The sequence below is a fragment of the Heterodontus francisci genome, chromosome 41, assembly GCF_036365525.1.
Source record: "Heterodontus francisci isolate sHetFra1 chromosome 41, sHetFra1.hap1, whole genome shotgun sequence".
NCBI classification, from domain to species: Eukaryota; Metazoa; Chordata; class Chondrichthyes; order Heterodontiformes; family Heterodontidae; genus Heterodontus; species Heterodontus francisci.
This window is the reverse complement of record NC_090411.1, coordinates 34,291,938-34,315,197: the sequence shown is the minus strand read 5'-3', so window position 1 is coordinate 34,315,197 and position 23,260 is coordinate 34,291,938. Positions and strand designations below refer to the sequence as shown.

Genomic DNA, 23,260 nt, shown 5'->3' with positions numbered 1-23,260 from the left:
CAGTGACTACACTTCAAAAAGACTTCATTGGTTGTAAAACGCTTTGGGACCTCCTGAGGTTGTGAAAGGTGCTACAGAAATGCAAGCCTTTCTTTTACTTTGTGAGCCATCATTGCCTCAACTGACAGTGCATTTCAGATATTTGGCCTCATGTTGCCAGTCATTAACTTTAATGAGCACCAAAAAATGGCGTGCAGCTCCTTTGCAAATTTCTGCCAGAAATCCAGGCTTCCCCAAACACCCAACATCACCTCCTTCGGGAATCAGATTCCCAACGCAGTGTCCTTGGACAGATACAGGTGTTATTTTCAGGGGCAATGAAAAGTATTCCATTCCTCAGCCCTCAAGCTGCTGAGCTTGCAGCCACTTCATAGAATCATACAGCACAGGAGGCCATTCGGCCCATCATATCTGTGCCAGCTCTTTGATAGAGCTACCCAATTAGTGCCACTCCCCTGCTCTTTCCCCATAGCCCTGAAAATTGTTCTTTTTCAAGTATTTATCCAACTCCCTTTTGAAATTATTAGTGAATTTGCTTCCACTGCCCTTTCAGGCAGCGCATTCCAGATCACAACAACTGGCTAATTCAAAAATTCTTCTCGTCTCCTCTCTGGTTTCACTGCCAATTATCTTAAAATATTTCTCACTTCAAATTTATTTGTTTGGAATCTTTATACCTCCCCCTTCACTAGCCTATACCTAGCTTAGCAATCGATTGAAAATATTCAACAAAAAAAAAATTCATTTCATTGAGCCTGCCTCTCAGATTTTCCTGGGCTGGATTTGAATTCAGATTCCAGAGGTGAAAGGAGATTATTTTTATATTAGAGGTCATTGGATTGCCAAGTTGGTGTTTTATTTTATGAGGTGTTTTTTTTGTACCCTGTTCAATCATGTTTTTGTTGCCACATTTTTATTATTGGAAAAAAAAAGTCAAAAGTTGAGTAACAGTAACTTTTGGTAACAGACAGATCTGACTTCTCTCTGGGACTTTAATGAAAACGGTAGCCCAGAGTATCTCATTTGCAAAACAGCAGACTGTAGAGTTTGATAAGAGTACATTAAATGCATGTAAAAATGTCTTAATTGTTGCTTTACTTTTCACAAACTGAAAAGAAACATTGAGAAATAATAAACCGGGATTAGATTGGTACCTGTAATTTTATTGATCGGATTCAGCATTTAATAATTAATCTCAAACTTTGGGAATGCTGAACAGTGGTGGTTTTGGCGCTGGAAGTAATTTTAATTTCACTCTTCATAGGAAAATTAACTCCAATTTTAAACTTAGTGACAAAAATATAGTAATTTTAGGCAACAGTGATTTTTCTCCAACTGTAGACCAGTGTCTGAACGCCAAAGACTTTAATAAAACAAAGGTTTTGGGGAGGAGGTGGGGGAGTGAAGAGAGCTATAGAGCAAAGAGGTTACAGCAAACCTTTAGAAAACACTGGTTCAGCCTCAGCCCGAGTATTGTGTTCAATTCTGGGCGCCACACTTTAGAAAGGATGTCAAGGCTTTGCAGAGGGTGCAGAGGAGACTTGTTTCCAGGACATGAATTATGTGGAGAGACTGGAGAAGCTGGGATTGTTCTCCTTAGAGCAGAGAAGGTTAAGAGGGAGATTTAATAGAGGCGTTCAAAATTATGAAGGATTTTGATGGAGTAAATAAGGAGAAACTGTTTCCATTGACAGGAAGGTTGGTAACCAGAGGGGAAATGAGGAGAATTGATCTGGAACGCGCTGCCTGAAAGGGCAGTGGAAGAAGATTCAAAAAGGAATTGGATAAATATTTGAGGTGGGAGAGGGAATATGTGCAGGAAAGAGTGGAATTAATTATATAATTCTTTCAAAGAGCTGGCACAGACACAATGGGCAGAATGGCGTCGTTTTGTATCTTTCTATGATTCCACGAAAGCATTCAAGGTAGTCAGTGAGGAATGCATGACCACACACACCTACATAAATACACACGTGCTCACGCGTGCACGCACATAGACACACACAAAGTGGAACCTGTGAGGTTTATGTAAGAAGCACATACACTGTCCATCTTTACACATTTATTTTGTCGAAAGCACAGTTACATTGTAATAAACTAGTTATAACAAAATGGAAAGCTATGGAACTCAAGATGTAAACATACTATAATACAATTTCAGACCTGCACAACAGGGTATAAATACGCGAGTTCACATCCTCAATAGCAAAGTGAGGGCGAGAGCGAGAGAGCAGGATTAGACTGGGCATTAGTTATCCTGCGAGCAGTCTGCTACATGACTATATGCTCCCGGCAAGTACTTACCCATCCCTCACTTGCTGCCTTACGTACATAAGTCGAGATCCATTTAACCAAGGATGTCAAGACCTCCTCTAGGCTTCCGATCATCAGAGAAACACGAGGGCACCATCTTTTTCCAGTTAATCCAGGATTATGGGCACCAAGCTCAGAAATCCATGAGGAAGGAGAATATTTCCCAATTTGCTCATGGATTGAGGGAGTGCAGTCTGTGGGAGGGTGGAGATTTCAACACATTCAGCCTACCCGCAAATACTAACAAAGTACCCTCCCCTGACCACCACCCCCAACTGCACTGCCACCCCAACCCCGCCAAAAATAAACACCAACGGAAAACGTTGGTGTTTTTTCATGGAGCTGAAGCCATGGAGTTGCCCAAACAGTAATAAATAATTTAAAAAACGCATAACATGGAGCTCCTTCCCTCCCCAACCCTAAAGATCTGCTTGCAGACCCCCCTTCCCTCCACCAGGATGCCGGAGACCCCAGTTTGACTTGGAGGAGGAAGCACTCTCTCAAATGGATTTTGTTCTTTTAAAAATAACAGGGAGGAGGAAAACTGCAACGTTAAATCCCCTGAATCGGGGTATTCAAAATCAATTTAGATTTACTTGGGGGGGTCTGAAAAAAAAATCAACAAGTAACAACAGGCACACACAGGAAAAAGGATTTTGTTTAAATACGATCTCAGAGTTTGATTGCTTGAATAAAGATTCAGCTGAGAGCTTTGTTTTCCTGCATCAAGATCCCACTCAATTTGACAAATAAATATATACACAGATCCCAAAGCTTTCCCCATTCTTACTTCTCATGAACACACTAACTCTTGCTCCGGAGCTCATCCAAGTGGGCATTCTTTCTGTGCTAGCCTAGGCAGTGAATGTTAGCAGGCTATTCGACTGCAGTGGCATCACAGTGGAACCCAACATCCCAGGCAGTCACCATTGACCAGAAACTGAACTGGACCAGCCTCATAAATACTGTGGCTACAGGAGCAGGTCAGAGGCTGGGAATTCTGTAGCAAGTGACTCACCTCCTGACTTTGCAAAGCCTGTCAAGTCAGGAGTGTGATGGAATACACTCCACTGGCCTGGATGGGTGCAGCTCCAACAACACTCAAGAAGTTCGACACCACATAGGATAGGATTGATTGGCACCCCATCTAGCTTTCACTCCCTCCACCACCAATGCACAGTGGCAGCAGTGTGTACCATCTACAAGATGCACTGCAGCAACTCACAAAGGCTCCTTCGACAGCACCTTCCAAACCCGTGATCTCTACCAACTAGAAGGACAAAGGCAGCAGTTGCATGGGAACATCACCACCTGCAAGTTCCCCTTCAAGCCACACACCATCCTGACTTGGAACTACATCACCGTTCCTTCACTGTCGCTGGGTCAAAGTCCTGGAACTCCCTTCCTAACAGCACTGTGGGTGTACCTACCCCACACGGACTGCAGCGGTTCAGGAAGGCAGCTCACCACCACCTTCTCAAGGGTAATTAGGGATGGGCAATAATTGCTGGCCGAGCCAGCAACACCCACATCCCATGAACAAATAAAAGAAATTCTGTTTGCACCTAAAGCTTGTCAGCAGGTCATTGGGCGGTAGCTGAGATTGTTCTCCTTAGAACAGAAAGGTTAAAGGGGAGATTTGACAGGGGTGTTCAACATTACAAAGTGTTTTGATAGAGTAAATAAGGGGAAATGGTTTCCAGTGGTGGTAGGGTCAGAAACCAGAGGAACATAGATTTTAAGATGATGGGCAAAACAACCAGAGGGGGAGAGGAGGAGAATTCTTTTAACGCAGTGAGTTGTTGTGATCTGGAACTTGCTGCCTGAAAGGGCGGTGGAAGCAGATTCAATAGTAACTTTCAAAAGGGAATTGGATAAATACTTGAAGGAAAGATTTGCAGGGCTGTGGGGAAAGAGCAGGGGGAGTGGGGACAAATTGGATAGCTCTTTCAAAGAGCTGGCACAGGCACAATGGGCGAATGGCCTCCTCCTGTGTTGCATTGTTCTCTGTCAGTCAGTTCTAACACCCTGAACACTTGCCCAGTTGAGATCAACCAACTGAAGAGAGACAAGAGATTGATCCTGGGAGTTTGCCTGGCCTGGCAGAGTGATGTCCACATTGATCTGTGATTCTTCCCATTCTACCGAGGATCGCTGCAGTCAGTAATTAAGATTGCTCAGAAAATACTCACCAAAATGCAATACCCTGCGTCCTCGGAATTCAAAATGGCAGGGATTGGGTGAGGAGAATCTGGCCATAAAAAGTAGGATTATTAAATAAAACATGCCCAACAAAACAAGCGATGGAATTCCTCAACACTATAAATATACCATTGCCATGACTGCCAACAATTGCACCATTGTACCATGGTAACAGCCATTTGACCACATACCCTTCAGGTCAGATCTCAGCAACAATTAGCATCTGGTCTCATTCTCACCTCCGAAAGATGATGGATCAGGCAGAGGTTTAGACCGGTTGGAAGGACCTTCTCCCACTTGTAGGAAAACAAGTTGCCTTTGTTAAAGGAACACAGTTTCCCGATAAATGATTTCTGAATCAAGTGGGTGCAAATTTCCCCTGAGGGAGGTGCGAGTGGAGAAGGAGAACCGATTAATCTGCTTTCATTTCATTGTTTCTGCTTTATTTTAATTCCACAAGTGACTTTTTGATGACTTTTGGAAAAACCTTGTTGAGAAGGAAGTGAAGATTGGACGACCAAATGATGCAACTGAGTTAGCAGTGTGCAGGTAACTGAGCTTGGGTTAAATGACTTTGAGCTGAGGGATCGTTTGTGTGATATACACATGCATAATTGTTAATATTGATTTTGGGATGTCAGTGTCAATGGCAAGGCTAGCATTAAATGCCCATCCATAGTTGTCCATTACGGACACAACTAAGTGCAACTCAGAGGGCAGTTAAGAGTCAACAACATTGGTGTGGGACTGGAGTCACATATAGGCCCAGACTGCGTAAAGACAGCAGGCTTCCTTCCCTAAAGGACATTAGAGTATATATATATATATATATATATATATATAAATATATATATATAAAAGGATGTTGAATAAATTGAAGAGTCAGGATCCTAGTTTGTTCAGTCTCCTCCTGCTCAGGAGAACTGGGAGGGAGAACTCTGAGACCACTATTGTTGCTATAGACAGGTCATTGAAACAGGGCAGACATACTGAACCTTAGCAACACTCCTTTCTCTTCCTCCATCCTCACCATGAATGAACCAGGCCGACTAGAGACTCAGGCTGAAACTGAAAGACCACTAGTGGTTGGATGCATTGCTGGAGGCTTCATCACGTGACCCTGCTGCCTCTAACTGCTCGCCCCCATGCTCCCGCCATTGGTCACCTGGCACGTCCATCCTTTCGGCGCCTCACCTTTCTACGGCCAATTGGAAAGCAAATGGACTCTTCATTAACTGATTGGATGACCCTTGACTGTCAGTCAAACAGCCTTGCCCCACCCCGGTTCCCTCCCCATCCCATCTCATATGCTTGCTAAGTAATAAACCAATGTGGATAAAAAAACACCCACAGTTTTTTTTGGCGCCCGAATTTTCTCTCGGAATCAGTGTCTGGGAGATCAATCTGTAATTACCAGAGACTCCAGGGAAATCCTGGAGGGTTGGAAACTCCTAATTAGGCTCTAGCTTGAGCTTAAACCTCATCACTGGACCCTCACTGAGGTGAAACTATTAGTCACAATAGTCTACTCATTGTATGTCTACATCTAATTAAAATACAAGGACCGAAATCCCTCCCCTCGATAACTTTAACAAAGTTGGTGAGAATATGATGGAATGAATCGAAAGAGGAATATTGGTTCCCGAAAGACTCTACATCGAATACCATTTTATACCACGGTAGGAACTAGCAGGGCTTTGAAACAAAATAGGGCGAAAATACTCTTTTTTTTTTGTCTTTGAAAAGAACTTCCAGTTTCCTTTACAAAATAAGTACACATTTCAGTCTTTCGGATGAGACTAAATCGAGGCTCCGCCTACCCTATCAGGTGGAAGTGGAAGATTCCATTGCCATTATTTTAAAGAAGAGCGGGGTAGTTTCTCCCTAACGTCCTGAAGCAATATTTATCCCTCAACCAACATCACTAAAACAGATTATCTGGTCATCATCAGATCGCTGTTTGTGGGATCCTGCTGTGCTCAAATCGGCTGTGAAGCATTTTGGAATGTCCTGAGGCCATGAAAGGCGCTATAGAAATGCAAGTCTTTCTTTCGCTCCTTCCCACACCGCCCTCACACAAAACACTTGCTGTGCCAACATTGGGTGGCACCGAGAATGTTAGCAACGCACTAGTAAATGCTCTGGTTAAACCAAACCACAGCCTGCCAGAGTTAAGCAGATTAAAACAAAATAAAAAAAAAAAAATGTTACTCGCAAGTGAAGCAAAGCAGGTTTATCAATCTGACATAAAGTACAGGACGTTGGCAGTCACAGCTCCTATTGCATTTGGGTTCGAGTGCTGCCTATTTTAGTAACAGTATTTTAATGAAAGTTCTTTTTTAAATGCGAGTTATCTCAGTTGAAAGCCACATGGAGGTGACATCTGGACGAGTGGTTGAAAACTTTAGTTCCAACCAAGAAGTTGATGTCTCCACAGTCACTTCACCGTGGGTGGAAGACAGGCTTCTGTGCTGCATTAAAGGCAGTACTGTGCACGAGAGATTTACAGAGGATCTTTTTCCAGAAGCTTGGTTTATTGTTTTGCATTACTTTGTAACGGGGGATACTGCACTGCCTGTGTAGCCAGGAGGCAGTAGGATCAGTTCGTGTTTCTTGTCTAAAGCCAGTATCTTCACTCAACCGCATGGGGCAATCTGGAGCATTTTTGCTTCGTCTCTCACTGCCTTAGTCTGTAGGCGAGAAACTTCAGCTTCACCTGGACACATGCGAATATCTGAGGCGCTTGTTAGCAGGGTCGATCTTTAGAACTGTACGTGTAGATTGTTTTTGTGATCTTTTGTTTTTTTAAAAAAAAAAAACAAGTCCCATTTGGTCCTCAACTCGACGGGAGGGGTCCTATGGTCGAGTGAGTGTCGTGTAGACAGGCTGCTCCCAATGGGTAGGGCTGCGAGACTGAGGCACAGAGGACGGGTCGCTGATGGATGTGTAAAGGGGGCGTTGGGATGCACCCATGTAGGAGAAGGCAGTGTAGAGTCCAGAGGCCTGGCCAGAGGGGCTGTAGTAAGATCCTGAAGGCTGGTGCTCAGGATAGTCAAACTGGGACCTGGTGATGCTTGGGAAGGCTGATCCATAGTGAGGAAGGCTCAAGGATGTGTAGGTGATCTGAGCAGAGGAGTGTTGCTGGTCAGTGTAATGACTCGGGTGAGCTTGCTCTGTCTTGATCTGAGTTTTGGACTCGGATGGAGCTGTCGCTGTGGCAGAGGATGATGAACTCCCGCTGTGTTGCTTGGCGATCCATGCAGAATGCCCGCCCGAACCAGCCAGCGCGCCCCCCAGCCCGTAACTTCCGACATACGGCCCACCTCCCAAGGTTTGCCCGTGGCTGGGATGCCCATTGGGCGGCAGGTACTGGTCAAACTCATGGACATCGAAGGTCTCCATGTTGGATATGACATCATGACTAAGGTCCCCAATGTCCATGTTGCTGAAATCGATATGCGGCTTTCCTCCCTCCACTAGCGGCCGCCCCTCCCGTTTTCCCTCGGCTTTTCCAGGCTGCATCTCTGTCTTCGGGGTGGTGGGGGGAGTTGGAGGCCCGTGATTCTGGCCTGTGCAAAAGGGAAAAAAAAAAACAAGAGCTTTCAGACATCAGCAAGGAGGGAATAATATCAGTTTGCCAATGGTGCCAGATTAGTAATTGAGGAAGAATGGAGGGAGGCTACAGCAGGGGGTGTGGACAAGTGAGTAAATATGTGAGTAAGTATACGAGTGAGTAAATATGTGGCAAATGCAGTTTAACAATAACCTGCATTTATATGGCACCTTTAACATAGAACAACATCCCAGAGGCATCTTCACAGAGGCATAAATCCACCGTAAATAGTTTAATACAGATAAACTCAAAGCACTGCATCTTTGGGAAACAAAGATCAAAATACATGAATGAGTTTTCAATGGAATGGAGGAACAGAGATCTCAGGGTAGACATATAGATTTTGGGGTACAGATAAACAGATCACAGAGATACATACATAGATCTTCAAAACAAGCAATTTGATATACATGGGCATTAAATACAAAAGTCAGGAGGCGATGAGTCTGTGCAATGTTTTGGCTCATGCTTGGAGTTAGTATTACAGTCTGCAGTTTTGACCAACGCATTATGCCAAGGGTATTGAGGCAATGGACAAGGTGCAGTGTAGATTCACTAGGATCATACCAAAGATCAGAAGATATATTTATGGGAGACTCACAAAAAGCAGGGCTGTATTCACTGCCGTAGAAAGGGTTGAAGAGGATCTGATATTTGTGTTCAACATTCTGAAAGTATATCGAGATCAACAGCACAAAAGAAAAGATTCCACTGGTTGCTGAAGCAGTAAACAAGAGGCAGAACTCAGGGTGAGACTAAAAGCAGAAAGGGAGGCGTTAAAGAGTTATTAGAAGGTGGGATCCATCAGGAGAGTTAGTCACATTTAAGAGGGAATTTGATAATCACTTGAAGATAAAGGTTAAAGGTTACGAGAATAGAGCAGAGAAAAGCGGAGCAGAGAGTTCCAGCACAGAGTGAGCATGATGGTTGAATGTACTCCTCGCATGTTGGATTTTCTGTGATTCTACAAAGATAATGAATCACATCAGCGAGAGATTAACAGAGTTTAGCAAAGTTATCACAATTAAATCGGCTCTTTCATCTTTTAATCATGGAAGTAGTATTGGTAGTTTCCTGAAAATTCCTCTGACTCTCCCTTTGATGCACCGTCTGATTATCCTCACAGCTCTGAAGTGCCTCATGACCTTCAATGATAAAGACTCCAAAGAATTACAGGTTGTTGTTGTAGTGGAGCGGGTGGGGGTGGGGGGGGGGGGGGCGGCACGGGGCACCTCCTGGCATTGCAACACATGGTGAAGTCCAGTGGGGCAAGTCCAGTGACTACCTCAATTATTCCTTACTAGTACTGGTGGGCAGGGTTTGGGCAAAAACTTGCCAGTTCCCCATAGGGAGGAAGGGCAGACAGTCCGGGGATGGCTGGTCAGTTGGCAGCAAGAACGGGCGCTGGGGTCATTCATCGTCCACCACCTTAACAGGCCCTCAACCACTGATAGACTAGCTGGATTTAACTGCACTGGTGGGAAAAGATTAAATGTAGGTCATGCTATTGTTTTGGGGAGCAGAAACTCCAATAAGAGAACAATTCCCCCATCTTTAGAACCTCCCCTACTGCTGACAGTTTTAGATCGCCAGAGCTTGACACTGTTGTGAAGAATTGAGCGTCCGACGTAGGTGTACACCCAGAACTCAGGGAAAGGTGGAAAGGCGTGACATGTCACCTGTGTGCTCACCGTGTCCCTCCGAGAGCGGGGAGCTTCCCACCGTGCGCCCACGATCCTGAGGCACGGCTTTGTAGTGGGGCTGGACAGCAGAGATATGGCTGTCTTCGGGGTGGGGATCAGCATCCCCCTGACCGGGCTTCATGTTCTTCCGTCGGCGGGGCTGGTACTTGTAGTCAGGGTGGTCCTTCTTGTGCTGGGACCGCAGTCTCTCAGCTTCCTCCACAAACGGCTTCTTATCATTCTCGTTCAATAATCTGCAGCAAATAAAAAAAACTGACACGCTTGAAACTTTTCTCCAGCTTGAATTCATGCAATCATAGAATGATACCGCACAGAAAGAGGCCATTTGGCCCATTGCGTCTGTGCTGGCTCTTTAGTAGAACCATCCAGTTAGTCCCACTCCCCCTGCCCTTTCCCCACAGCTCTGCAAACTAGTTCCCCTTCAAGTATTTATCCAATTGCCTTTTGAAAGTTATTGTTGAATCAATTTCCACCTCTGTCAGGCAGTGAATCCACTGACAGTATCACATACTTCTCACCTCCCATATTAAGTATTCACAAACTGCAGATTAAGGGTCAAATTCCCTCCACTTTTATTACATGGAGAAGCTCTGGTTGTTCTCCTTGGATCAGAGAAGGTTAAAGGGGAGATTTGATCGAGGTGCTCAAAATCATGAATGGTTTTGAAGGAATAATTAAGGAGGGTCAGCAACCAGAGGGTCACAGATTTAAGGTAATTGCCAAAAGAGGCAGAGGCAACATGAGGAAACATGTTGTGATCTGGAACGCGCTGCCTGAAAGGGCGGTGGAAGCAGATTCAATAGTAACTTTCAAAAAGGAATTGGATAAATACTTGAAAAGGGCTATGGGGAAAGAGCAGAGGAGTGGGACTAATTGGTCAACTCTTTCAAAGAGCTGGCACAGGCACAATGGGCCGAATGGCCTCCTTCTGTGCTGTATCATTCAATGATCCCATGATACTCCACCCTAATGAGGTATCTCAGCTCCTCTCTCCCTCTACATCTGTGGGTGAAGATTCAAAATTTAGCGCTCTCACCTGTAGACATCCAACAATTAGGAACAGCTACGAGACTGTCAAAGTCATTCCATACAACACCCTGTTTAAAGAAAGATGGAAAGGGAACAGAGGCAGGGACAGTGCACCCCAAGAACCATCCTTTCTGATTCCCATCGGTACCAAGGGAGAGGGACAAGACCAGAAGACAAGCAGGAGGCTTTTCAGTGTCAGCTGAGGGATAGCTCTCTCCATCAGAAGTTTGCAGGTTCAAGTCCCACTCTAGAGACTTGAGACAAAGTCTAGGCTGACACTCCCAGTGCAGTACAGATGGAGTGCTGCACTGTTGGACGTTTCATCTTTTAGACAAAACACTAAGCCGAGGTCCTATCTGCCCTCTCAGATGGATGTAAACTATCTCATCACCACTATTCTGAAGAACAGCAGGGGATTCTCTCCAGTGTCCTGGCCAATAAGTATCCCTCAACTAACATCACTAAAACAGATGACCTGGTCAGTAACACACTACTGTTTGTGGGATCTTGCTGTGCACAAATGACTGTTGTGTTTCTTGCATTATAACAGGGACTACACTTCAAAAGATCTTCATTGGTTGTAAAGCACTTTTGAGACATCCTGCTGGTCCAGAACTAACAGGCAGCTCAGAATCACTTCACATACATTTCAATCACTCATGAGAGCTTTGAATTTAGCCAACCTTCCTGAACTCAGGGAAATATTTGTACTCTGACTGGTGTCCCTCAGTCCCCTCTCTCTCAGGGTGATATCTGTACACTGACTGGTGTCACTCAGTCCCCTCTCTCTCAGGGTGATATCTGTACACTGACTGGTGTCACTCAGTCCCCTCTCTCTCAGGGTGATATCTATACACTGACTGGTGTCTCTCAGTCCCCTCTCTCTCAGGGTGATATCTGTACACTGACTGGTGTCACTCAGTCCCCTCTCTCTCAGGGTGATATCTGTACACTGACTGGTGTCACTCAGTCCCCTCTCTCTCAGGGTGATATCTGTACACTGACTGGTGTCTCTCAGTCCCCTCTCTCTCAGGGTGATATCTGTACACTGACTGGTGTCACTCAGTCCCCTCTCTCTCAGGGTGATATCTGTACACTGACTGGTGTCTCTCAGTCCCCTCTCTCTCAGGGTGATATCTGTACACTGACTGGTGTCACTCAGTCCCCTCTCTCTCAGGGTGATATCTGTACACTGACTGGTGTCCCTCAGTCCCCTCTCTCTCAGGGTGATATCTGTACACTGACTGGTGTCCCTCAGTCCCCTCTCTCTCAGGGTGATATCTGTACACTGACTGGTGTCACTCAGTCCCCTCTCTCTCAGGGTGATATCTATACACTGACTGGTGTCACTCAGTCCCCTCTCTCTCAGGGTGAAATCTGTACACTGACTGGTGTCTCTCAGTCCCCTCTCTCTCAGGGTGATATCTGTACACTGACTGGTGTCTCTCAGCCTCCTCTCTCTCAGGGTGATATCTGTACACTGACTGGTGTCTCTCAGTCCTCTCTCTCTCAGGGTGATATCTGTACACTGACTGGTGTCTCTCAGTCCCTCTGTTTCAGGGAGACATCTGTACACTGACTGGTGTCTCTCAGTCCCCTCTCTCTCTCAGGGTGATATCTGTACACTGACTGGTGTCCCACAGTCCCCTCTCTCTCAGGGTGATATCTGTACACTGACTGGTGTCTCTCAGTCCCCTCTCTCTCAGGGTGATATCTGTACACTGACTGGTGTCTCTCAGTCCCCTCTCTCTCAGGGTGATATCTGTACACTGACTGGTGTCTCTCAGCCTCCTCTCTCTCAGGGTGATATCTGTACACTGACTGGTGTCTCTCAGTCCCCTCTCTCTCAGGGTGATATCTGTACACTGACTGGTGTCTCTCAGTCCTCTCTCTCTCAGGGTGATATCTGTACACTGACTGGTGTCTCTCAGTCCCTCTGTTTCAGGGAGACATCTGTACACTGACTGGTGTCTCTCAGTCCCCTCTCTCTCAGGGTGATATCTGTACACTGACTGGTGTCTCTCAGCCTCCTCTCTCTCAGGGGGATATCTGTACACCTACTGGTGTCTCTCAGTCTCTCTCTCTCAGGGTGATATCTGTACACTGACTGGTGTCTCTCAGTCCCTTCTCTCTCAGGGTGATATCTGTACACTGACTGGTGTCTCTCAGCCTCCTCTCTCTCAGGGGGATATCTGTACACTGACTGGTGTCTCTCAGTCTCTCTCTCTCAGGGTGATATCTGTACACTGACTGGTGTCTCTCAGTCCCTTCTCTCTCAGGGAGATATCTGTACACTGACTGGTGTCTCTCAGTCCTCTCTCAGGGTGATATCTGTACACTGACTGGTGTCTCTCAGTCCCTCTCTCAGGGAGATATCTGTACACTGACTGGTGTCTCTCAGTCTCTCTATCAGGGTGATATCTGTACACTGACTGGTGTCTCTCAGTCCCTCTCTCTCAGGGTGATATCTGTACAGTGACTGGTGTCTCTCAGTCCCCTCTCTCTCTCAGGGAGATATCTGTTTACTGCCATTGAGAACTTTATTAAAATAGCAGAGGCTTGCTGTACAGTCAGATTAATGACAATTTGTATTTATATTAGGGCCAATGTGGTAAAGATCCAGAGGGTCTTCACAGGAGAATGGACACCAAAGAGGAACAGGGGAAGGTATCATGACTGAGGGAAGGCGGAAGCAGAGAGGAAGGTTTTGAAGAGGCTTTCGAAGGTGGGGAAAGAGAGAGTGATGGCTGCAGATTATAGAGAACACTCTGAAATGTCAGGTTGAGGCAGCTGAAACCTCTGCCATTGAATGTGAAGCAGGAGAGGGGAGGATAGAAAGAAGACCAGAGAGGAAGAGCTTGCAGTCTAACAGTGACTACACTTCAGAAGTACTTCATTGGCTACAAAACACTTTGGGATATCCTGTGGTCTATCTTTTAAAAGCATTACAAACATGTTTATGAAAAAAAGAGAGATCATTCTGGAATGTTATAAATCACTGGCCGGGTCTCAGTTGGAATAATGTGGGCACCACACTGCAGGGAAGATGTAAAGGCCTTTGAAAGGGTCCAGAGGAGGTTTCCCAGGATGTTAGCAGGGATGAGGAACTTCAGTTGTGAGGAGAGGCTGGAAAGGTTAGGACTGTTCTCCTTGAATAATAGAGATTTTCAAGATTCTGAGAGATTTTGATAGAGCAAATAGTGAAAAATTATTCCCTCCGGCGAGTGGGTCAATAACCAGAGGTCAAAGATTTAAAATCATTGGTAAAAGATCTAGAGTGGAGATGAGGAGAAATGTTTTCACTCCGAGTTGTTGGGATCTGGAACACTCGACCTGAAAACATGGTGGAAGCTGATCCCATCAATAATTTTAAAATGGAGTTGAACAGGAACCTGAGAATGAGGAACTGACAGGGTTACAGACAAAAAGCAGGAATGTGGGATGAAACAGGATTGCTCTTTCAAAGGGCCAGCGCAGACATGATGGGCTGAATGGCCTCCTTCTGCAGATTAAGTTTCTATGATTCCACGATACTGACAAGCTTTTGCTGTTTCCTATAGTTAGCTAATTCCCCCATTTCCCAATCTATAGCATGACCCTGTGTGTGAAGAAATAAGGAATCACATACAACACCCGTTTCAAGCTGTGGAATTAAAGCGGAGAAGCTTCTGGAACTGCCACCCTGCTTCCGGCACAGTAGAGGCCTGAGGCCTGTGGGCCTAGAGGCTGACCCCAAGCCTCTCCTCTACTTACTGCTCCACACACTGGGAGCAGAAGCTCATCGCAAGAATCGACTGGATGACAGACTGCTTCACAGAGCTACAGGTCTCCCCCCTCTTGCCACTCTTCCCCAAGCCCGAACTTTCAAAGGTATTTGGCTAAATCATAGACTAGTTCAGCACAGAAGGAGCCCATTAGCCCATCGGCTCTGCACCTGTCTAAAACTGAATACCAACTTGTTGGAATATCTTGCTCAGAATAGTAATACTTGAAAAGCAGAAATGTACAGGGCTACGGGGAAGAGTGGGCTGGGTGGAGGAGGCTAGGGTCTACTCATATAGAGCTGACACATAGGCCCAAAGGCTGCCTACTGTGCTGTGTCATTCTCTGAGAACAGCTGGAATGGCCCCGGGTAATGCATATCTGATCCTCACAAGAGAGTGGGAAATATTTGGGTTCCGCAATTCACACTCTTCTTTTTCCTTTGTTGGGTTTGAGGGGTGCTGGGATTCCGACTCCCTAACACTGGGAGTTCCTGCTTCTCCAATTCAACTGGGAGCAGGGCAAGACACAGAATCGTGGCCTTCACACGTGGGTGAAAATATATGCACAAAAAAAGGGGAAAAAAATTTTGCATTTATATAGCACCTTTCACCACCTCAGGAATTCTCAAAGCGCTTTACAGCTAATGGTGTAGTTTCGAAGTGTAGTCACTATTGTAGCAGCTGGGAAAGAGCCCAGCAAGATCCCACAAACAGCAACAAGATAACGAACAGAAAATCTGTTATAGTGATGTTGATTGGGGGATAAATAGTGGCCAGAAACTGGGGAGAACTCCCCTGCTCTTCTTCGAAATACTGGTGGGGGGGGATCTTTTATGTCCACCTGAGAGGGCAGGAAGGGCCTCGGTTTAATGTCTCATCTGAAAGATGGTACCTCTGACAGTGTAGCACTCCCTCTGTACTGCACTGGGAGAGTCAGCCTGCATTTTGTGCTCAAGTCTCTGAAGGTTAAAGAGGATTTGAATGTGGTTGAGGTTGAGGTTGGGGTGGGCGGGGGGAGGAAAAGCGTTTCCGGGGGGGAGCGGGGGTTGTGCCCGGAAACTGGGCAATCCCCTCACCAAAGGCCAGGTATATCCTGATGGGACAGCGTAGAAGGAGCATTACTCTGTATCTAACTCCATTTTTTTTTCGCTCTACAGACTGAATGGCCTACTTCTGCTCCTAATTCGTATGGTCGTATATCTAACCCTTTTTTTCTTTTTTTTTACTCTGTATCTAACCCCTTGCTGTACCTGTCCTGGGAGTGTTTGATGGGGACAGTGTAGAGGGAGCTTTACTCTGTATCTAACCCCTTGCTGTACCTGTCCTGGGAGTGTTTGATGGGGACAGTGTAGAGGGAGCTTTACTCTGTATCTAACCCCGTGCTGTACCTGTCCTGGGAGTGTTTGATGGGGACAGTGTAGAGGGAGCTTTACTCTGTATCTAACCCCGTGCTGTACCTGTCCTGGGAGTGTTTGATGGGGACAGTGTAGAGGGAGCTTTACGCTGTATCCAACCCCGTGCTGTACTTGCCCTGGGAATGATGCTGATGGTAAAATCACAGTCTGAACACCCAACCTTAGCTTTCAGACCATGGTAGGGCAAGAGTTGGTCTCTTTTGAAAGAGGAAATGAGAAAATTGTGGAAGGGGAAGAAAATGTGTAAAACTGTTTAAAACAAACTTTAAATGCAGCCTTCAGGTGTGATGTGAATGAGGCAGATTTGCATTGTCCAGAGGCCAAAAAGGGATAAAGAGCCAAAGTTAGGGTTACAAAGCTAGCCTCAATTCTTTGACTTCATTCGTCTTCCAGTGCTGGGCATGTGGAGGGCAGATTTTCCCTCTCCTATCACTTTCAGTCCATCATTTACATTATCGCTTTCCACCTCTCCACTCCTCATTCACGTTCACAGTCTCTCCATGTGACCCCCTAACCTCTCAAACCTGGACCCTGATGTTCCAGTTCAGTTTGGCGTCTCCCAGTTTGGATTGAGTGTTCTGTATGTGTGAAGGATCTTATTGTAATCGGCACTACCACGGTGGTGCTCTATGTTCATTCGCATTTGATGTAATCATTTCCCTGACAACAATTAAGGGAGGGGAAAAAAGTCACAGTTTGATTTGAAAGTTGTGCTTGCGGTGGGGGGCGGGATTGCCATAACCATGACCCTGAACTGAAGCCAGAGTCGGCTGAAAATTCTCATCCCATCACTCCTACACTCCATTCCTCTGTAAATTAAATCAGAGCAAAAGTAGCGAGTTTCTGACAAATCCAAAATCTTTGTGACTATAACCAAAAGATATCCACAGAACCATTAACCCTTTATTGCCTTCTGAAAGTCAGAATGGCGAGTTGTACCAATATCCCACTCATACTTGGGTACAATCACGTAGTGGTTATGTTACTGGACTAGTAAATTCAGAGAATGCGAGTTCAAATCCCACCAAGGCAGTTTGTGAATTTGAATTCAGTTTTAAAATAAACTGAAAAATAAAAATCTGGAAATAAAAAGCTGGGATCAGTAAAAGTGACCGTGAAGTTCTGCATTGTCGGAAAAACTCAACTGCTTCACTAATGTCCTTTAGGGAGGGAAACCTGCCGTTCTTACCCAGTCTGGGCCGACATGTGACTCCAGTTCCCACACCAACTGACTCTTAACTTTAACTGCCCTCTAAAGTGACTTCTTGGTTATAGCAAACCGTTACAGAAATGAATAAGAATCAAAGTCAGCGAATCACTCAGCTAAAACCTAACAGTACAGTGAGAGCACTTTTACCATACAGACTGCAGCGACTCTAAAAGGCAGCGCATCACCACCTTCTCAAGGGGTAACTAGGGATGGACAATAAATGCCAGCCTCGCGAACAATGTCCCCATCCCGTGAATGAATAATAATAAATAGCAGACAAACTGCCACCTATCAGCCAAAACAATGCAGCACTGTTAAACCGGCACAGTGATTCTGGGAGGGTTAGTCCCTTGTATAACCAGTATTCCTGTGTTGTGGACTCAGTCGCCCGGCCCTCACGGCACAGCCTGGGCAACAAGGCTACTTTAAACCACATTGCTCTTTCCGGGATCACAGCCCCACCCGATGTGGGATGGAGCTGGAAAAGTCACCAGCTGATCCCGTAATCCAAGGGGCAAGCAGACACCCTCGCCAGTGAGGGAGGGTCAACCAGTTCAGCAGGGCTGTAAGACGAGACGGTGGGGTCGTTACCAGTGACTGCGAATCTAAAACGTGTAAAGGTCTGTAAGACTCACCACATCAATGACTACTTGCATTTATATAGTGCCTTTAGTATGGTGAAAGATCCCCAGGTGCCTCACAGGAGCGTAATCAGACAATATCAACACGGAGCGCAGTAGCAGATCTTAGGTCAGGTGACCCAAAAGCTTAGTCAATGAGCTAGGTTTTTAGGAATGACTTAAAGGAAGAGAGGTAGAGACGGAGAGGTTTAGGGAGAGAATTCCAGAGCTTAGGGCCTCGACAGCTGAAGGCACGGCCACCAATGGTGGAACAATGAAAATTGGGGATGCAAAAAAGGCCAGAATTGGAGGAGTGTAGAGATCTTGGAGGAGATTACAGAGATAGGGAAGGGTGAGGCTACGGAGGGATTTGAAAACAAGGATGAGAGTTTTAAAATGATGGATGAACAGGACTTGGTACAAGTTAGGATATGGGATAGGAGAATTTTGAATTGAGGTTTAATGAAGGGTGAACAGTGGGAGCTTGACTTGGAGGGCACTGGAATAGTCGAGACTGGAGGCAACTCTCTCCGATTTATTTGGGGCAGTGAGGGAATTCATGGCGGAATTGGATCCTATATAATTGCAGGACAGAATCCCATTGCCGATGGATGAAAAAAAAAGTCCTTGCCAAAGCTGGTACTTGCCACCCGGTTGTATTGTACCAACATGTTGCCCCATGCCTAATTGGGCAGCTGATAAACCCACCCTCCCTTGCCATCGTCAGTTCCATTCCATTCTGATCAATCCCATCTCCAATCCTGAATGCAATTCCCAAAAGGAAGAGAATGGGAATGAATACTCAGAAATGGATAGGTGTGACTGGAATCCCTCTTTTCCCTGGTCCCTCCCTCCCCCTCCCCCCAAACACTTTTCCATGCCACACCTATCTCTCCACAAACACATGGCACATGCCTGGCCAGGAGTTACAAGACAGTAATTCAATCTCCAGGGCTACTGACGACATCAACAACCGCAAAAGGTTTTAGGCAACGTCAGCACAGGTCAGAGCTCAGATTTCTGTCTCCAGCTCACTGCCAGATGCCAGTTACTCTCTTTATTATAAATAGCCTAAAGTTTATTTTTGAAAAGTCGGTTTAATTTTACTGGTGAGCAGTTCAGATCCCACCCCAACCAACGCCCGCACTTTTTTTACACCGTTGTTTTCACCTTTGAGCCAAAAGGATGAGCGGGCATCCTGCTCCTAGCCCCTCCCCAATACTCCCCGCATGCCCAAGTGTGAGCAGATGGGCGACGTGGGGGTGGGGGGAGGTCTTGTGGTGGTTAACTCTCTGGCAATGTCTCTCCCCATCAGGAGAAGACTCATGTTTCTCTTTCTCTCTCTCTCTCTCTCTCTCCTTTCCCACCCTTTTCCCAACTGTACCATGTGGCACGGACAATTCAGTGACAGCAGGTAACACGAGGGTGTGTGTTTGTCACATCAGTGCAATGTGCTGGCAGACCATGGGTGAGGGTGGGCACTGTGCAAAACAACAACAACTTACATTTATATATCACCTTTAATGGAGTAAAACATCTCAAGGTGATTCACAGGAGTGATTATCAAACAATATTTGACACCGAGCCACATTAGGAGCTATTAGGACAGGTGACCAAAAGCTGGGTCAAAGAAGAAGGATTTAAGGAGCATCTTAAAGGAGGGTGGAAAGGTGCAGAAATTTAGGGAGAGAATTCCAGAACTGAAGGCCTTGGTGGCTGAAGGCACGGCTGCCAATGGTGGAGCGATTAAAATCGGGCGAACATAAGGAGGCAGAATTGGAGCAGCGCAGAGATCTCGGAGGGTTGTGAGGCTGGAGGAGGTTACGGGGATAGGGAGGGGCGAGGCTTTGGAGGGATTTGAAGACAAGGATGAGAATTTTGAAATTGAAGTGTTACTGGACTGGGAGCCAATGTAGATCAGCGAGCACTGGAGGTGATGGTTGAACAGGACGGTGCGAGTAAGGACATGGGCAGCAGAGCTTTAGATGAGCTGAGATTTATGGAGAGTTGAAGATGAGATGCTGGCCAGGACTGTGTTGGAATAGTTGATAGGGTGAAAGTGGAAAAGAAATACAGCAGATCCGTCAGTATCAGAAGATAGATAAACCAGCTTTGGGCCTTGAGTACCGAGCCAGCATCTGAAGTAGAACACATTAATCTTCTACTGTTCCTTAATTTTATGTTGCTTATTATTTCTGATTTCCAGCACCTTCCGTTTTATTCTTTTTAATTGCAATATATGGAAAAACAGGAAGAATGTGCATTTCTATATTGCATGGCCTCAAGGACATTTCAAAGGGCTTTACAGCTAGTGTTTTTGAAGTGTAGTCACTGTCGTAATGCAGGAAACACATTTTCACACAGCAAGATCCCACCATCAGCACTGAGATAAATGTATCTGTTTCAGGCGTTAGTTGAGGGATAAATATGATCCGGGACACCAGGGAGCATTCCCCTGCTCTTTATTTTATTTTATAATATCTGTGGGCTCTTTTATGTGCACCTTAGAGGGCAGACAGGCTCTCGTTTTAATGTCTCGTCTGAAAGAAGGCATCTCAGACAGTGCTTCTCCCTCAGTACTGCACTGGGAGTGTCAGCCTGGATTTTTGTGTTTTAGTCTGAAGTGGGGCTCAAACCCACAACCTTCAGAGTTGACACCCTGAAGACAGTGGCACATGCAATGAAGAGTAGGGGTCAAGAGTGGCAGGTACAGACCGCTGCACAATTGCTCCAGTAATGATGATTTGATTCCTTTCCATCAGTATGGTCACTACATCACACAACAATCCTTAGAAACTCCCAACAATGGAGGTTATATAAACGGACTGTCCTACTAGCTTCTCCCAGCAGCCCAGGTCCTTTAAGGTCATGAGTTGGAAATTCCAGTTTGAAGATGAGGACTTCTCCTCAGCAGTGATTTGACACTCAGTCCCTCCTAATACCTCCTGTGTGCATCACTCTCCTTCCTTGTACTGAGGGGCAGGGAGTGAGCCTGTTTTCATGGTCATTTACAACGACCCAGTCAAACCCTCCCTGCCACACCCTCTTATTTTACAGACAATCTTAATTCTGGTCCCCCCCCCCCCCAAGGGCTAGAATCTCCCCTTCCTCATGTCCACTTGATGACCTGGTATTGACACCATGAATCCCATTATGAGCTCAAGAGTAATTTGCACAAAGGCAGAAACAGAACTGAAGGGCGATTGTCACTCTTTCTTGCCTTGTCTGTTGTGTTCACTGTCTATGCACCAATGTCCCTACACTTTTTTTCTCTCTCTCTCTCTCTCTCCCCATCTCTGTCATTTCTTTGACTGTTGCCCTGTTTCTCCCTCGTCTTATCTCTTTATTCCGTTGCCTTTTTCTTTGTGTGCCTCTTTCTCTCTCTCACACTTTCTGTCCATCTATTTATCTGCTGTCTCCTCTATCTAATTCTTCGTCCATTGCCCGATTACTCATACATTTCTTTCCATTTGTTCTTTCCCTCCTTCATTTTCCTTGTCCATCCATCTCTCTTTTCATCTCCTCACTCTTTGCTCATGTTGTTATTTATCTGCCCACTTCTCCCTCACTCAGTTTATCTCTCACACTTGCTGTGCCCATCTCATTCTCTTTTCCAACTGCCCATCTCTCTTCGTCCTCCACACATTCTCTCCATCTCTCCCCCGCTTAGTCTAACTTTCTGAGTCCTGGACCATCTCCCTCTCACCCCTCACTCACTCTGTCCATCTTTCTTTCTTTCCTCTTTCATTTATCCCTATCTTTACATTAGGAGAAAGTTGATTAAAACTCATTTTCCTCCTTTCTAAATCAGACGGTTTGAAGATTGAAGAATCACAAGAGAAAGCCATTTCATTGCGATGCTTTCTAACCCAATACCTTACTGTGATCTTTGCCCCAATTTTCAATCCTATTTCATTACATTTCACCTAATTAGGAATGAAAAGAAAAACATTTGAAGAGAGAATCTTCACAGCTTGAACGAGACTAGACATTTCACCAATGAAGGGAACAGTATTTCCTGCCAATAAGTTTACAAACTAGTGACTCAAATTAACTCATCACTCTTTCACTTCTCTTGGTGAATAGTAATTAATTTAATGTCAAACTAGTCGAAACCCGTAAAAGTAGCAGATCAACGTCGCCAAAAAAAGATATAAATCAACACAGAAAATGCTGGAAACATTTTGTTAGTTCAGACATTCAACGTCTGCAGATTTTTGCTAATTGTGTGAATAGAAAACGTAGCCAATGAAGGGAAAACTCTTTTTAAAGGAGAGACACAAAGTCTGGAGGAAAAGAGAATTTAGTAACTACTCCAGTCAGATTTGATGCTCCCCTGCACTGTCTCTAAACATACTTTCCACATGTTCCAACAACATAGCTGCTGAATATCCAACACTTTAAACCCAGGATTAAAATGCAACTTGAAGATAAAGCATTTGATTTCTCATTGTAACAAAGGTCCAACAGCTGTTTAACAGAATCTGACTTATAACTGAGCACTTGTTAATGAGGCTGGGGTGAATGTGTTAAGTGAACTGAAATCCACAGGGGGGCTAAAGGGAATAATTCTTTGTTTTCTTTGAATTTTACACTCGAGAACTCACCTCCAGAGTTTGCCCAGAGTTTTGCTGAGCTCCGCATTGTGTAGATGTGGATACTGGTCTGCCAGTTTCCTCCGCGCCGCCTGTGCCCACACCATGAAGGCATTCATAGGTCTTTTCACATGAGGCTTGTTCTTGGAGGATCCGTTCACCCTGACAGGCATGGGGACCAGAGTCCAGTCGTAGCCCTCCAGGACTTGGCTCACAGCCTCCCTGATGCACAAGGGGAACTTGTCCTCCTCGACCTCCCGTTTCCCACTCCCTTCATCGCTGCCTGTCTGAAGGTGGGATTTCTCGTCTCCATCCGCAGCAAAAGAAGAACTGGGGGACACAACCGAGTCGCTCTCAGACCCTCCCGGGCTTGCCACGTCTGACACACTTCGATTATCCGTCATTTTCCTTCTTGAATCCTTTCTCACTCTCTCAAAAATTCCCAATTATATTAATTGCTAATGATTAACAAAAAATAATGGGGTGACTTCCGCCCTTCGAAAAAGCGAGAGATTCACACACACAAAAAAAACCCTCTCTGCACACACAGAAAGGAAGGGGGGGGGGAAAGTTTTTAAGAAGTTGTCAAACTTGTTTCGCGAGTTAAGATTTGTCAAAGTTTAGGTCGTCACGTATCCAGGGTTTGAGAAACTCCAAAAAAAGTTTTAAAGAAGTTTTTAAGAAACTCTTTTTACACAATTTTTTGCTGAATTAAAATTCATCAAGTTTTTTTTGTTGAAAGATTTAATAATAGAAAACTGTGCAAATGATTCTACTGCACTAACTACCCTCTCGG

At 45.4% G+C, this 23,260-nt stretch overlaps 1 protein-coding gene across 1 annotated transcript; it reads right to left on the bottom strand.

Moving 5' to 3' along the window:
- Window positions 1-7,259: 7,259 nt before the first annotated feature.
- On the bottom strand, window positions 7,260-22,876 carry sox10 (SRY-box transcription factor 10). The gene is made up of 3 exons (XM_068020063.1): window positions 22,477-22,876; window positions 9,808-10,064; window positions 7,260-8,084 (listed from the first exon to the last, which is right to left on the bottom strand). Exons 1-3 carry the CDS (start codon window positions 22,866-22,868, stop codon window positions 7,372-7,374), a joined length of 1,362 nt encoding a protein of 453 aa, XP_067876164.1. The 5' UTR covers window positions 22,869-22,876; the 3' UTR covers window positions 7,260-7,371.
- Between the last annotated feature and the right edge of the window lie 384 nt (window positions 22,877-23,260).